This window comes from Mus caroli, unplaced genomic scaffold, assembly GCF_978045245.1.
Source record: "Mus caroli unplaced genomic scaffold, Mus_caroli_1 scaffold_2, whole genome shotgun sequence".
Lineage (NCBI taxonomy): Eukaryota > Metazoa > Chordata > Mammalia > Rodentia > Muridae > Mus > Mus caroli.
This window is the reverse complement of record NW_028227257.1, coordinates 127,584,481-127,598,508: the sequence shown is the minus strand read 5'-3', so window position 1 is coordinate 127,598,508 and position 14,028 is coordinate 127,584,481. Positions and strand designations below refer to the sequence as shown.

At 34.2% G+C, this 14,028-nt stretch overlaps 1 protein-coding gene across 9 annotated transcripts in view; it reads right to left on the bottom strand.

Moving 5' to 3' along the window:
• Positions 1-14,028, bottom strand: part of Prpf40a (pre-mRNA processing factor 40A) — a 52,090-nt gene that overhangs the window by 36,257 nt on the left and 1,805 nt on the right. For 8 of the 9 annotated variants that reach the window (XM_021181647.3, XM_021181655.3, XM_029469540.2 and 5 more), the window contains exons 3-4: positions 1,607-1,687; positions 505-535 (exon numbers count right to left, since the gene is read on the bottom strand). In XM_021181647.3, the coding sequence (XP_021037306.2) occupies positions 505-535; positions 1,607-1,687 (112 nt within the window). Of the gene's footprint in view, positions 1-504; positions 536-1,606; positions 1,688-12,819; positions 12,900-14,028 lie in introns of all 9 variants that reach the window. The other variant, XM_085834914.1, reaches the window with a different exon arrangement.

The following is a 14,028-nucleotide window of genomic DNA, read 5'->3' as shown; positions in this document are numbered from 1 at the left end:
TTAGGTGAGATTGTTAAACACTGAAATTCAGATCAAATGTTCTAATATAAATTTTAAGTATTTAATAATAATCACAGAATATAAAAAACGAGAACCAAAGAATTTGCACAATAAATCTGACTTAAGGATTCAGTTGTGAGTACTATCTATTGTCAGACATTGAGAAAATATTAAGAACTAACCATAAAGATCAGTTTAAAAAGCTATTTAATTTTATGTGCATGAGTGGCTAATTATTAGCACATATGTATGTATGCCACATGCATTCCTGGTGCCCAAGAAGGACATAAGAAGGCATCAGATCCCCTGGACCTGGAATTACAAGTGGTTGTTAACCATTTAAGAGTGGGGAATGAAGGCTAGGTCCTCTGGGAAAAAACAAAACAAAACAAACAGCAAGTACTTCTGCTGAACTATCTCTTCAGCCCCAGATACCACTTTCATTCCTCCTTGTAATATGACTGCATCTTTCCAAATGAAGTCCACCATACATTGTAGACATACCTGCTGCTACATCCATACTATTTACTCCAGGCTGCAAGAAGAGAAATTAAATTACTAACATTTGAAATCATTTAAACTACATTTTATAGAAACAATGCAATGTAAATCAGTTTCATGTGTAATCTGTAAGCCAGTAAAAGACTAATATTTCTAGAGATTTCAACTCCCAGGCTCGCTATATATTTCAAGAGATCATCAAAGTTGGAGTAACTTAATTACTTTAAGACACTACATGGTTATGCAGAACCACAACCTTCCCATCTCAATTCTGAAATCTCCAAAGCTCTGAAAAACAACTTCTACTAATTAGGCAACAAAACTCATCAATATTAATATACTAGAAATAGAGCCTTAAGACTCCTCAACATATTGTTGTAAGATAGTAATTTGACTAAAACACTAAAAATTAATAATCTAAATATGTCATACCCATTCATTAAAACCAATAGGATCTCAGGAAATAAACAGGCTTAAGCAAGTATCACAGCATTTTATTTATTTATTTATTTATTTATTTATTTATTTATTTATGGTTTTTCGAGAAAGGGTTTCCCCGTGTAGCCCTGGCTGCCCTGGAACTCACTTTGTAGACCAGGCTGGCCTCAAACTCAGAAATCCACCTGCCCCTGCCTCCCATGTGCTGGGATTAAAGGTGTGCGCCACCATGCCCCGTTTTTTTTTTTCCCCACAGTATTTATATATCACCAAATTACTACCTAAGTGTGACAGTTGAGTCTCTATTCAAGAACAGTCTAAGTGAATTTGCAACAAGTTTTACCAAAATAGGCATTTCAAAAAAATTAAATCTTCTCATTTTTAAGTTGAATGTCAATTTTTACTAGCACTTAATAAATTAAATGCCATGTTTAAAAATATTATTTAACTACTAAAATGTTTTCCCCTCACAAATGGTTTACATGCCTTATTTCTTACAGAACTAGTTTTACCACTGAACATGTATATATGTTGCACTGTAATGCTTCATTACAATTTCCACATTACACTTTAATTTTGGGGTGTCCAATAAAGTACATGTACATTATTATTTATATATGAAAGTAATCAAAACACAGAAAATAATTATTTCCATAAGATTACCAACCGGTAAGGCAGGTTGCATGGAAGCCTGAGACATATGAGACATCATCATTCCTGACATTACCGAAGACATCATTCCAGGCATCTAAAATAGAAGTTAAAAAAATGGTTACTATGTAAGATCAAAACACTTTCTTTTCAAGGACTGTAAGTATCATACAATTTAAGAATACAACCCACTGAAACTATGCTACTATATGGATAATATGCTTAGTAAGTGCTTGTTGAATGAATGAAGTAGTTTCTGATGATCCTGTTCCGATACTTACATCACAAATCATATGTATGGTAAAAAAAAAAACCAACCAAACAAAAAAAACTTAAGAGTATTTAGAAGAACAGACTTTGTATTATTCTAAGTCAAACTTGAGACTATTCATTTCCTTTTATTCTTAATTAAACAATTTCTTCCTTTTTTGGAACAAGAGAATAATAAGACAAAAAAGTTTCAGTTTTTTTACCTTTTATTCTTAAATCTGTACTAAATAAACTTTACAGTAGTCTGGTCTTTTTCAAAGTTGTAGACCAAAGGTGCTTAAAATCTAAACACTGACTTGAAATTTATATAAATGCCTTTTACTTATAAATACAGAAAAGTACATAAATATCTGATCATACTAGTTTTGAGAATTTATGTTAGTCTGTTAAGGACAGCAATTAAAATCTGAATAAGGACTAAGGATGAATAAAAATCATGAAAATTTACTTTCTGAAGGATTTGATCAAAATATTCACCTATGTTACATAAAATATAGGACCATATAAGAATTTTGACTGTAATATATTGAGTATCAAAAGAATCTAAGAAAACTTGTAGGTTGATAAAAATTTAAATAACTACCACACTAGGACAAGGAAAGTGGTTATTCAAATTTCAAATTAAATGAACAAGTTACAAAACAGGAACAGAAAAAATAAACACATTGATCAATAGGAAAATAGGTAAGAATATCTATGTTCAGTTTTATTACTTGTGAAAATGCAAAGTGAAATGGGCTAGAATACCTGTAGACTAGCATGGGGTTAACATTAAAAAAATCTGCTAAAAATTACTTAAACTATTGGGTAGCAATATGGTTAGAGAATTTGATAGATTACTTGGAACGTACACTCAAAATAATACTTTATAAAAAGAATAAGATTTGAAAACAAGCACAGACGCCTCCAAAATTTAACTAAAGATTAAAAAAATATACATATTAAGGAAAAGGAAATAGCAAACACAGACAGATGCTCCCAAAGCCTCTATCTAAGAACTCAACAGGTAACATGAGAAAGCCACAGTGGGAATCTAAGAGTCCAAACTAGAACGCTAATATAATTTCAGAAGTGCAAGTTTTAAAAACCTAAAAGAAAAATAGTAATTTCTCCTAAGGGTGAAATAAAAAGTATTTTTAAATGTATAGTACTAAACAAAACAAAGCAAAAAACTCCATCAAATATTACCTGCAGTAACAATGGTCTGAGTAAACTAATACAACGTCAATTGAAATATTTTGACTTTAACATAAAGACAAAAATCCCATTTTAAAAAAGCTACAAAACTGCCATAATAGAGGTGCAAGTTTTAGTCCAGATCAAAGAAACAATAAATATTCAAAACCAAATAAAGAACACACAGACTTTGACATAATTTTCTCTTTCACTGTCCTTCCCATTTCCCAAATTCTTAAACACTTCACAATTGTTCAGTAGTGCAGAATTCAGTTATGGTTAGAAAATGAGATGTGATAGAAAATACAAAGGCACGGTTTTCTTCAGCATTTTCCATTAAAGTCCTGACAGGCAAAGCTTAGTTACAAACTTATTTGTGAGCTTTGAAATTTTTATGTAACTAAGTAAATATTCTAAAAGTGAAACTGATGGTATGAATATGAAACTAAAGAACATCTTTATGCTATGCAAGATACAATATTTCATACAAAACTACTATTAAAATTTTGGTTTATCTGGAGTTCTCAGCATTTTGAACATGGTAGAATGACCTATTTCCCTGAGCCCCTATTATCTACTTAGGAAATGCTACAATGATTCCTATTTTTATTATTCTAAACACAAAACACACAGGGACATTTTTCATTTGCTATCTCTGAAGTTAAATTCTTTACAAGCAGTTGGATTCAGTTATACTAGTTACTTGGCAGAACCCCCAATTTGAGACTAATGAAATTGTCTGTAATGCATTCCTTTTGCTGTTTTAATATCAGTGTTAATGAGAGTGAATCCAGGCTGTAAGTGTACAGAAAGTGTACACTTTTAAATACTTTTAAATACTCAGCAGTGGTTTATCTTTTCTTCTCAAACCAAAACTGAGGCCGGCAAGTTTCTTTGTTGTCTTTAGCATGGGAAGTTAAAAGTTGCTGGCATCACATGGAGGGCATAGCCAACTCTACTTGTAAAGTCTCTTAGAATTTTTACTTGCCACCCCCCCATTGTTAGTAAACCTTCAAGTTCAATAAAATGACGTATTTGTTAAAAAAGAAAAAATTCTTAATCACTATACCGCCATAGCAATTTCACGAAACACATCATTTTCTAAGCACAAATGGCTATTCATAATAGCATAATATGAAATAACATTATTAATTAAAAATGCTGGGTATTTTTGTTTTTTACAAATTTCCATTTCTTCTACTTTGGCCAATATATAAAGTATTATTTTAAAAATACAACTGTTATTTATTAAGACCAGAAACAATGTTTCGGGAAAAGTATAACTGGGAGTAACAGTCAATGTTCTTAACCACTGAGTCATCTCTCCAGCTCTGGAGTCGGGGGAGTTTTAGAGCCAGTTTAAGATATACTCAAGCTAGGTACTGTAAATGACCCTCATCATAAATCTCTTACACTTAAGGCTGAGGAAGAAAAATCCATTCAGGATCAGCGTGGACAATTTCCCAATCAAGTTCTTGCCTAAAGATAAAAATAGGACTGCAGATGTATGATCAGAAGTAGAACACTTGTCTAGTATGCTTGAGGCCTTGCATTCACTGTGCAGTAGTGAAGGGATAGGGATAATAGATAGACAGAAGAAGCACAAGAGAGAGGACACAAATCAATGAATAAAAAGGAATGCCAACCACACAACCTATTCTATTGCTCTTAGCATCCCAGAAAGCTTCTAATGTTAAATATAAATGAGTGCTTTATCACTTTATATACTTTAAAAATAAAAATAGACAATAAAAGCAGCATCAATGCTACAGAAGCTGAACAAAGGGCCGGAGAAATGACTCAGCTTTTAAGAGCACCGACCACCACGCTTCCAAAACTCTGGTTCAGTTCTCAGTACCTACTCGGAGGCTCACAATCCTGTATCTCTTCATAAGGGGAGCGGATATCCCCATCTCAAAATAGCAACAATTACAAAATAAAACAGACTAATGTAAAGTGAAAATATTTTCTGTTAAATATATATATATATATATACATACACGCACACACACACAGTAAACAATGTTTTCAATTTAATATATAGAAAATATTTAGTAAGACAACCATTATTCAAAGTCAGTTTACTAAATATAACCTACAAACTTAGAATTTCTAAAGTAAGTAAAAATAGTTTTGCATTCCAGATTCAGTAACCTATGGCCAACGCAGGTCTGAAAATATGTGAAAACTTTAAAAACAAATCCACAAGTTTCGATGCCAAGAAGCTCTTGCTGACAGGAGCCTGTCCCGAGAAGCTCTGCCAGATCCTGATCTGATCAATACAGATGAGGATGCGCTGAAGGAGCTGAAGGGGATTGTAACCCCACAGGAAGAACAATATCAACCAACCAGACCCCTTAGAGCTCCCAGGGACTAAACCACCAACCAAAGGAGGGACCAACCAAAGGAGCCGGACCCAGGGCTACAGCTGCTTATGTAGCAGAGGATGGCCTTATCTGACATCAATGGGAAGAGAGGCCCTTGGTCCTATGGAGGCTCGATGTCCCAGCATAGGGGGATGCTAGGGTGGTGAGGCTGGAGTAGGTGGGTGGGGGAGCACCCTCACAGTTGCAGTGGGGAGGGGGCATGCATGGGATATGGGTTTACTCAGGAAAAACTGGAAAGGGAGACAACATTAAAAATGTAAATAAATAAAATAACCAATAAAAAAATCCACAAGTTTTAAAATTATGTGGTTTTCTTAGTACACCTGCCATAGCTGTAGCTCCTACCAACCAGTCTTGCATACTAGATCTACCTTTGATGTATTGCAGTATGTGTGTGTTTAAGTTCAAGTAACCCTCATTTTACTTAACAATGGCCCCAAACCCTATAGGAATGATGCAAGGAAGGTATCAGGGCATAAAATTCCCAAGGATAGATAAACTCTAGAATTACAAGGCAACACAGCAGGGCATCTTGAAAACAGTGAACATGTATATATGGTTTGGTTTTAGGAATCCTCATGGAATCTTGGAACATACATAGCTAATAAGAAAACTTCTGAGGTGGTTACCTCAACTGATTACATAATCTCTCTCTCTTTTTTTTTTTTCCTAAGAAAGATTTCTCTGTATAGCCTTGGCTGTCCTCAAACTCAAGAGATCTGCCTGCCTCTGCCTCCCAAGTACTGAGATTAAAGGCGAGTGTTAGGACTGCCTGGCTTAATTTTACAATTTTGTATATAGAACCCAAATGAGCTCAGCACAGCTACTGTCAGACAAGCAGAATTCCTATCCTAGCTTGACTACTTAACAGCTTTGGGACCTTGGGCTGCTATGATATTGACCTCTCTGGACCTTGATTCCTCATTAACAGTAAACATGTTACCTGACAGGACTTATTGTAGGAAATCAAATACAATAATGAATGTAAGGCAATTAAAATAATGCTCAAAGCTACTAGATAAGCTAGGAGCTATTGAAGTTGTCTCACCATACTCATAATTCTAGCACCATTTAATGGATAACAAAAATCTCCAAATGTTCATCTCATAAAAAGTGGTATATAATCTATGCATTCCCCTGGTAAATTTTAAATCATGTCTAGATTTCTTACATATCTAATAAATCTTAAATGCTATGTAGTTATTATATTGCAAAAAATTTCTGAACACATTCAGTATAGACACAAATCTTTCTCTAAACACTTTTGTCATTGGTGACTAAATCTAAGTGTAGCACCCGAAAACATGAAAGACCAACTAACAATATTATTGCTGTTCTTAACCTTTTACAATAAGAGAACTTTCTAATAATCCTTCTTCTCAGCCATTCTTTGTCTATTTCTCAACTTTGTTTTTTTTTTTTTCATTAAAGGCCCATCTAGTGAACAGCATAAACTTAACACCTCCAATAGAAATCAATACATGTAATAAGAAGTCAAATCCAGACTAAGTACCACATTTAATGCTGGTTCTGCAATGTTAGTATAAAATTCACTAGACCATCCAGTTACTAAATATAACCTGGACAAACTGGGCCAACAGTTTTCAGACAAGAAGATTAAATTCGGTAAGGTATATAAATTTCTCAAAGCTTATACAAACATGACAAAATTATAATACTTTACAACAGATTATACAACATAAATATAGAAATGTAGTGGAATGAAAATGAGTACTACTTCTTTTTTAATTGCAAGGAAGTTCTAAATTCAACTAGAAAAACATAAACAATAGTGGCTCTTAAGTTTTAAAAATTAAAGACTTTAAATTTTGTACTAAAATTGTCATCTAAAGTCTTCTTTAGGACACAAGACCATTATAATCCCCCTTTTATGTTCTTCAAGATAGATTCAATATTACTTCTATCTAAGCCTTTATACTTTTTTAGTACTAAAAGGGTACGCTGTAACATTAAGTACAGCATGCTTCACTTAACAGCAGACACGCTCAATGAAAAATATAACATGTGATTTTGTTATTATGCAATGTGTAATACAGAAACTTAGATGACACAAGTCAGTCAGTCAATCACTGCATGTACCCTTTTCATTTATCAAGAGGTCCAGTGAACATTAAGATGTATGAGGCTACTGTTCATGTAACATGTAATTGTTACAAAGAGTTTTTTTTGTAAATAAAGTACATTCCAAACCAATAAAAAGCATAGCATAGTAAACACATAAACCAGAAATAGTGTGTAAGTATATAAATCAGCAATATAGTCTATTGGTACCATTAATAACTCAAGTATTATACACCATGAATGACTTGTATGAGATAATCTTTAAATGACTGGTAAAGTAACACATTATCAGAAACACACAAGCATTATTTTGTGCTATGACCACAAGACTGCTATGTCATTGGGTCATTACTGTACTAAATATAAATACTACAGGACACTGTAATACGAAGTATTTTTATATCTAAATATAGAAAGTATACAGTAGAAAATACATCATAAAAATTTTCACTCCACTGTACTCTTGTCAGACTACTAGCATACACGCAGCTGTTAAGTTGACTGAAACATTACTGAAGTCTCATTTACAACCTTCCCAGACTACACAATGAAATATGTGATTCTAAATCCATGTTGTCAAAAGGAATGGAAGGTTCTGAAGATGAGGACCTAATGAATGTCTGTGTATACAGTAGCAAGAATTTATTAGAAAAAAAAAAATCAAAGTTTAAAATAAGCCATACAAAAAATTTTATTTAACTGAAAAATTAGAGCCTTAGGTACAGTACAGAAAGCTGTATTTCAACCCAGGACAGTCCTCAACTGCTAGCATTACAGTCCTTCAATATACTGCCTAACAGCAGCAAACCCATTTAAAGCATACTCAAAAATAACAGATGTAAGCCCACTAAATTATCTTTATTAACTGCTAATTACAACTGACCACACCTTAAAGTAAATGAAAGAAAACACATGGTAAATTGACTAGGCTCATGTCCACAACATTTCTAAGTGTCCAGGAATATTCTGATACTCTCAGTATCATGGTTTGTATATTCTTATATTCTTGGACCAGGGAGTGGCACCATTTGGAGGTGTGACCTTGTTAAAATAGGTGTGACATGGTTGGAGTAGGTGTGTCACTGTGGGTATGGGCTTTAAGACCCTCACCCTAGTTGCTTGGAAATCAGTGTTCCACTAGCAGACTTTGGATGAAGACATAGAACTCTCAGTTCCTCCTGCACCATGCCTGCCTGGATGCTGCCATGCTCCCACCTTGATGGTAATGGACTGAACCTCTGAACCTATAAGCCAGCCACAAGTAAATTTATTTATTAAGAGTTGCCGTGGTCATGGTGTCTGTTCACAGCAGGAAAACCCTAAGACACTCAGTAATGCCAATCAATTCACACATGCTCTTTTAAGATCAAGATACACATGCCATATTTATATGAAGAACATTAATAAGAGACATAGATGTCTAACAAAATATGAAGATATAAGATAACCAAATGAAAAACTAGGAACAACTTCAACAAGAGAACATAATCTACCCATTCTTACTTACAAACCTTCAAAACAGGTCCATTTTTCTAGGTAAACACTGGGAAAAATGGGGTGAAGGCCTCCTAGTACACATCTGTATTAGAAAGTTCACTAAGTGTTGGTATGCATGACTGAGATGTTCCTAGCAAGGTGGTGGGCAAGACTGAAAAATACCTTGCAACACTTTTACAACTTTCCTGTGAGACTCACAATAATCTCAAAGAGAGAAATAAAGTCCATTCTATCACCACAGAGGAAAGTCTTCTTGGATCATTCCAAACATTAAGTACTTAAAAATATTGCTGCATTTCAAGTTTTGAATGAGTTCATATTTAAACCAGTTACCATCTAAATATAACTGAAATGAGCCCATTGTCATCTTATGAGCAAAACAGTCAAAATCGAACCACAGTATAAAAGTGAAAACATCTGCCCCAGGATAATGTTCTTTATAACGAAAAGCATCTGCCTGAGAAGTAAATGCAAAGAAACTACCTAGATTTGGGGATTTCAAGTAGATAACCTAAAAATTATTATGTGCCTTTTAATGACCGGCTAATATTAAAAATAAAATAAAGCATCTCATTAGTGAGATATATTTAAATACCAATAGATTGATTTTTCTCTGCAAAGCCTTTTATGTTATAAAGACATAAATGGAAAGATTTCATGCTCAATGACATGACACAGCTAGAAATACACGTGCATATCATTAAGTGGAGGTATTTAGATTTCTTTCTCTCTCTTCCTTCCTTTCTCTCTCTCTCTCTTTTCTTTCTTTCTTCCTTCCTCCCTCCCTCCCTGCCCCCCCCCCCCTCTCTCTTCCGAGACAGGGTTTCTCTGTGTAGCCCTGGCTACCAGGCTCGCCTTGAACTCAGAAATCCGCCTGCCTCTGCCTCCCAAGTGCTGGGATTAAAGGTGTGCACCACCACTGCCTGGCTTAGATTTCTTTACCAAAACAAAACAAGACCCAAAAAACCTAATTTATTTCATTTTATCTATTTTTGCTAAATGAGAAAGCCATATGATTCCCATACTAAAAGCAGGGACAATGTAAAGTCACAAGTAACCTCTAGACACACATATATCAGTTACTTTCTAGTGTCCATTGTAGGAAATAGTATCTACTTATTTCATTCATTCAACAAGTATTACTGAGCACCCAGAATGCACCAAGAACTGTGCTCAGCACTGACAATTCAGTTCTTGCTAAGACCTTATAATCTATTACTTGTTAGGAAAATCAGAAAACATTAAGGAAAAAATAAAAGAGGAAAATGTCACTAAGTGCCAAAATAAAACAGTAAAAACTCCAAACATATCAATGTGTTAAATAATTTAGAGAGGAGGTAAAGAGTGTTCAAACTGTTCGAGAAAATAATTTAAGCAAGCAAAGATGTCACGGTGATAGTGATCTTGAAAGCAAGAAGGCAAGGACAGCAGAGAAGCTTAAAGACAAGAGCTAATATAACCATTTAAGGCACCATGAAAAGATTAGTATGACCTCGTATTAGGGAGTATAAAAACATGCATCATTGAATGTTGCTTTGATGTGTATTACAGAAGATCTTTCAAACTTAAAGCTGTGGAATTTAGACACTAGGTCACAGATATACAATACTGGGAATTCTTAAGCAAAGAAATACATTTTACTTTCTATTTTTTGATAGGCGATAGAATTAGCCTTGAAGCAAGAAAAACAGCTCAAAAACAGTTTGAATCTCCAAGGCACGGAATAGGACAACCTGGCTGTTACAGATTTGTGAGTTTGTCTTCTCAGTAATAAAGTTAAGAAAACCAAATTCATTTGTAAGACATAACTACTCACTAATGTAATATCAAAAAATTACCCCCCAAAACAGGAAATTACTTAGGGAGATTTTGACTTCCAAATCAATCCATGAAAGTTTGATAAAGTCAGAAAATTGAACCATGAAGTGTTAATTAACTCTGGAAAGGAGCTCAAGACTTCATCTCATTCTTTCTATAAATCAGAGGAGTGTTACAATCAAGAACAGAGCCAGCTAGGAGCACTCTGTTGGGCAAAAGCAAAATCAGCTGAGTAAAAGTACAAAATGTAATGTTCTTGGTGATTTAAAAGCACATACAAAAAGAAAAGGAAAATGGAAAAGAAAATACTTTAAAGACAAAACATGTTTTATTCTGAATGGATACAGAGAAAGAAAACTTTATACACAATCATATTTTAACAGAAATTTCTACTGGAACGTTTTGAATATTGTTACTATGCAAAAATTTTTTTCAGTAAATATTTAAGAATAAAAAAGACCCCTCCAAAAACAGTTCCTTCTCTCACATACTATTTAAAGCTCATTTATCTGATTTATTTGTACGGTCCTTTCCAGTAGTGTACTCTTTTAATTGTGTAACTGACAAGCATAACTTTCCCCAAAGTTATGTGCATCAGGAGGCAATAATTTAATCTATATGATAGGTAATTGAGATAAGCCTGAAAGCAATTATGGTTAAGTTATGCTTGTTATTTCTAGGTATTTGCTAATAGATTCAGCCTGAACTGGAGAAAATGGCATTCTAGTTTATCTTACACATTAAGGGTAGAAAATCGTGAACATATCACTTCTTGAAGTAACTAGCTGCATTTTAACTTTGCAAACCCTTTTTTAACCCTAGATTATTACTGTCTAGTTTGCATACTGTTTTATAAAGAAGCTATACAATGTCTTGTCATATTCAGTAACATTTCAAAGACCACAATAATCTAGCATTTTCTTTATCTACGGCTGGTCTAAGCCAAGTAACTTAAATGTGGGCAGTGCAGCAGATAACAGGAGGCTGAGCTGTTCCAGGGTCCTGGTACATACCAAAATTCACACCTTTTTTCCCTTGCATTAAAAAAAAAAGCCATAATATGTGCATATATGGACATCTTGTATAATTTAAATCATCTCTGGATGCTACCTAACACAATGTACATGCTATCTCTGTAAGTAACTATATAGTTGTTTCACATGTTAAATGTGACTATGACAAGGCAAAAAGTCTGCTTGTGGTTTGGAAATTGTAATTTATTTTTCATGTACTATAAGCCCATGTTAGATGAAATAATGGACACAGAACTCTGCAGTTATAAAAGATCAACTATTTGTGAAGATTATAAAGCCCTTATTAGTCCCCAAAATCTAAAACAGTTTTTAACAAACTTTAAAAAAGATGAATGGCAAAACTATACAGGTACCCTGCTTCTTCTCAATTATCTTCTCATTATAGTTACTATTAATAATCCTGAGCATATGCAAAGAGAAGAAATGATGCAGGAAAACAATCAGTTCATCATTAAGAAAAAGTACACAAAGCTTTGAGAAAGAATCCTGGAGCCCTTAAGGATTCAGCTTAGCTTTACCATAAGCTAGGACCCATACTCTTAGGTAGGAAGTGGGCACTAGATAATGATCTAATTTTGAGAAAACAACAGCAATTTTCTTGAGACTTTCAGATCTGGTCTCCCAAAGTATTCACTATCCTCACAGAGGAAGAATGCTAAACATTTAAACAGTCAGGTGCATAGAACATATTGGACTAAAAAAAGAAAATAGTAGTAGAAAACCATGAAGCAAAATTCAAAATATCTGAAGTGTGTAAGTAGCAAGTAAACTAATTAGGAATATGGTCACTGGCACAGCTAAAGAGAAAGGGCCATAAAACAAACTGTGACCAGTGTATGCCAATTACTTAAAAAAATAAAATAAAATCTGCACTGTACTAAAAATGAGTAGCTGGCATCTCAGGACTGCTAGTGCAACAGCACCGGGACAGCAAGGGTAAGCAGGCCAACCCCTTGCAAACTTACCTTGCCTGGCCCAATGGACACAGAAGGCCCCAGAAAAGAGAGAAGCGTCTGGCAGTAGCAAATTGTTTTATTTTATCTTTCTGTGGAAAGAAACTAATTTTAAATAAGAACCAGAGCATTAGAGAATAAATATTTTTTAAAGCTCATTATCTAGTTAGAGCAGCTCTACCAAGAAAACAAGAAGGGTTTTGTGCTGCTTAGAGATGGAAAGATACAGAAAAAGAATCAAGAGTTGTCTCTGCATATCCTAGGGAGTTTTAAAGTATTATTATTCGAGAGTAACAGAGCAAAAGAATCTTTTCTATAAGGAACTCCTGCAGGCAGAATCTTTTTAGTTTGGTGCCTTTGAATACAATTTTCTTATACAAAATTAAGGGCTATATTCCAAATATAAAAGAAAACCACTTAACACTGAGCCATTCTACTCTTAAAAGTAAAATAAAACAAGCAAACAAACAAAAAAACACAAGTTCCTGTTTCCGCTGTAAGTTCACCAGTAACTTTAGCCTTCATTGCTTAAACCATTATCAAACTCAATAGTACTCATTAGCAAAAGAAAATATACAACTGGCTTTCTAAAATATTCTGCTAATCAAAAATGTCATGACTTATCAAGATATTCAACTGGAATAACGCAGCTCACCTAAGAATCAGTGTATTATATAGAACCTAGCATAGGACACAACTGCTGATGCGCCTCAAGCTCTTGTCTTTCTTGAACACTTCTCTAGAAATTCTCCCAGTGTTCCTGAGCCATCTTAAAACCTTTTAATCCAATCACTCCTACAAAAAACGTCCATTTACCATTTGTGCTAGAGATTCAAGGGGCAACGCACAGGTAGGAGTGTAGAAGCAATTATCATTCAAAAATTAAGTAGAAAATGAGCTACCTATTTGGCACTGTCCAGGAAAGAATCAGTAATAGAGCAGAAAATCCCTCCGCACCCCAAACAAGAGGAAGATACTCCAAGAACAAAATTCATTCTACGTGAAAACCCCCAGTGACTACTATTTTTCTGATGCTAGGCTTTACAAATTCACCATGATTATCTTCTGATATATATTTACTCCTAGACCATTAATAATTATAATGCCTGAAATAAGTCACTAAGTTAAAGAGATTAGATGTATACTCTCACTTTAAATTATTTGCTTGGTTTTCCAGATAGGGGTTCTCTGTCTTGGAACTCAGTCTATAGACCCAGGCTG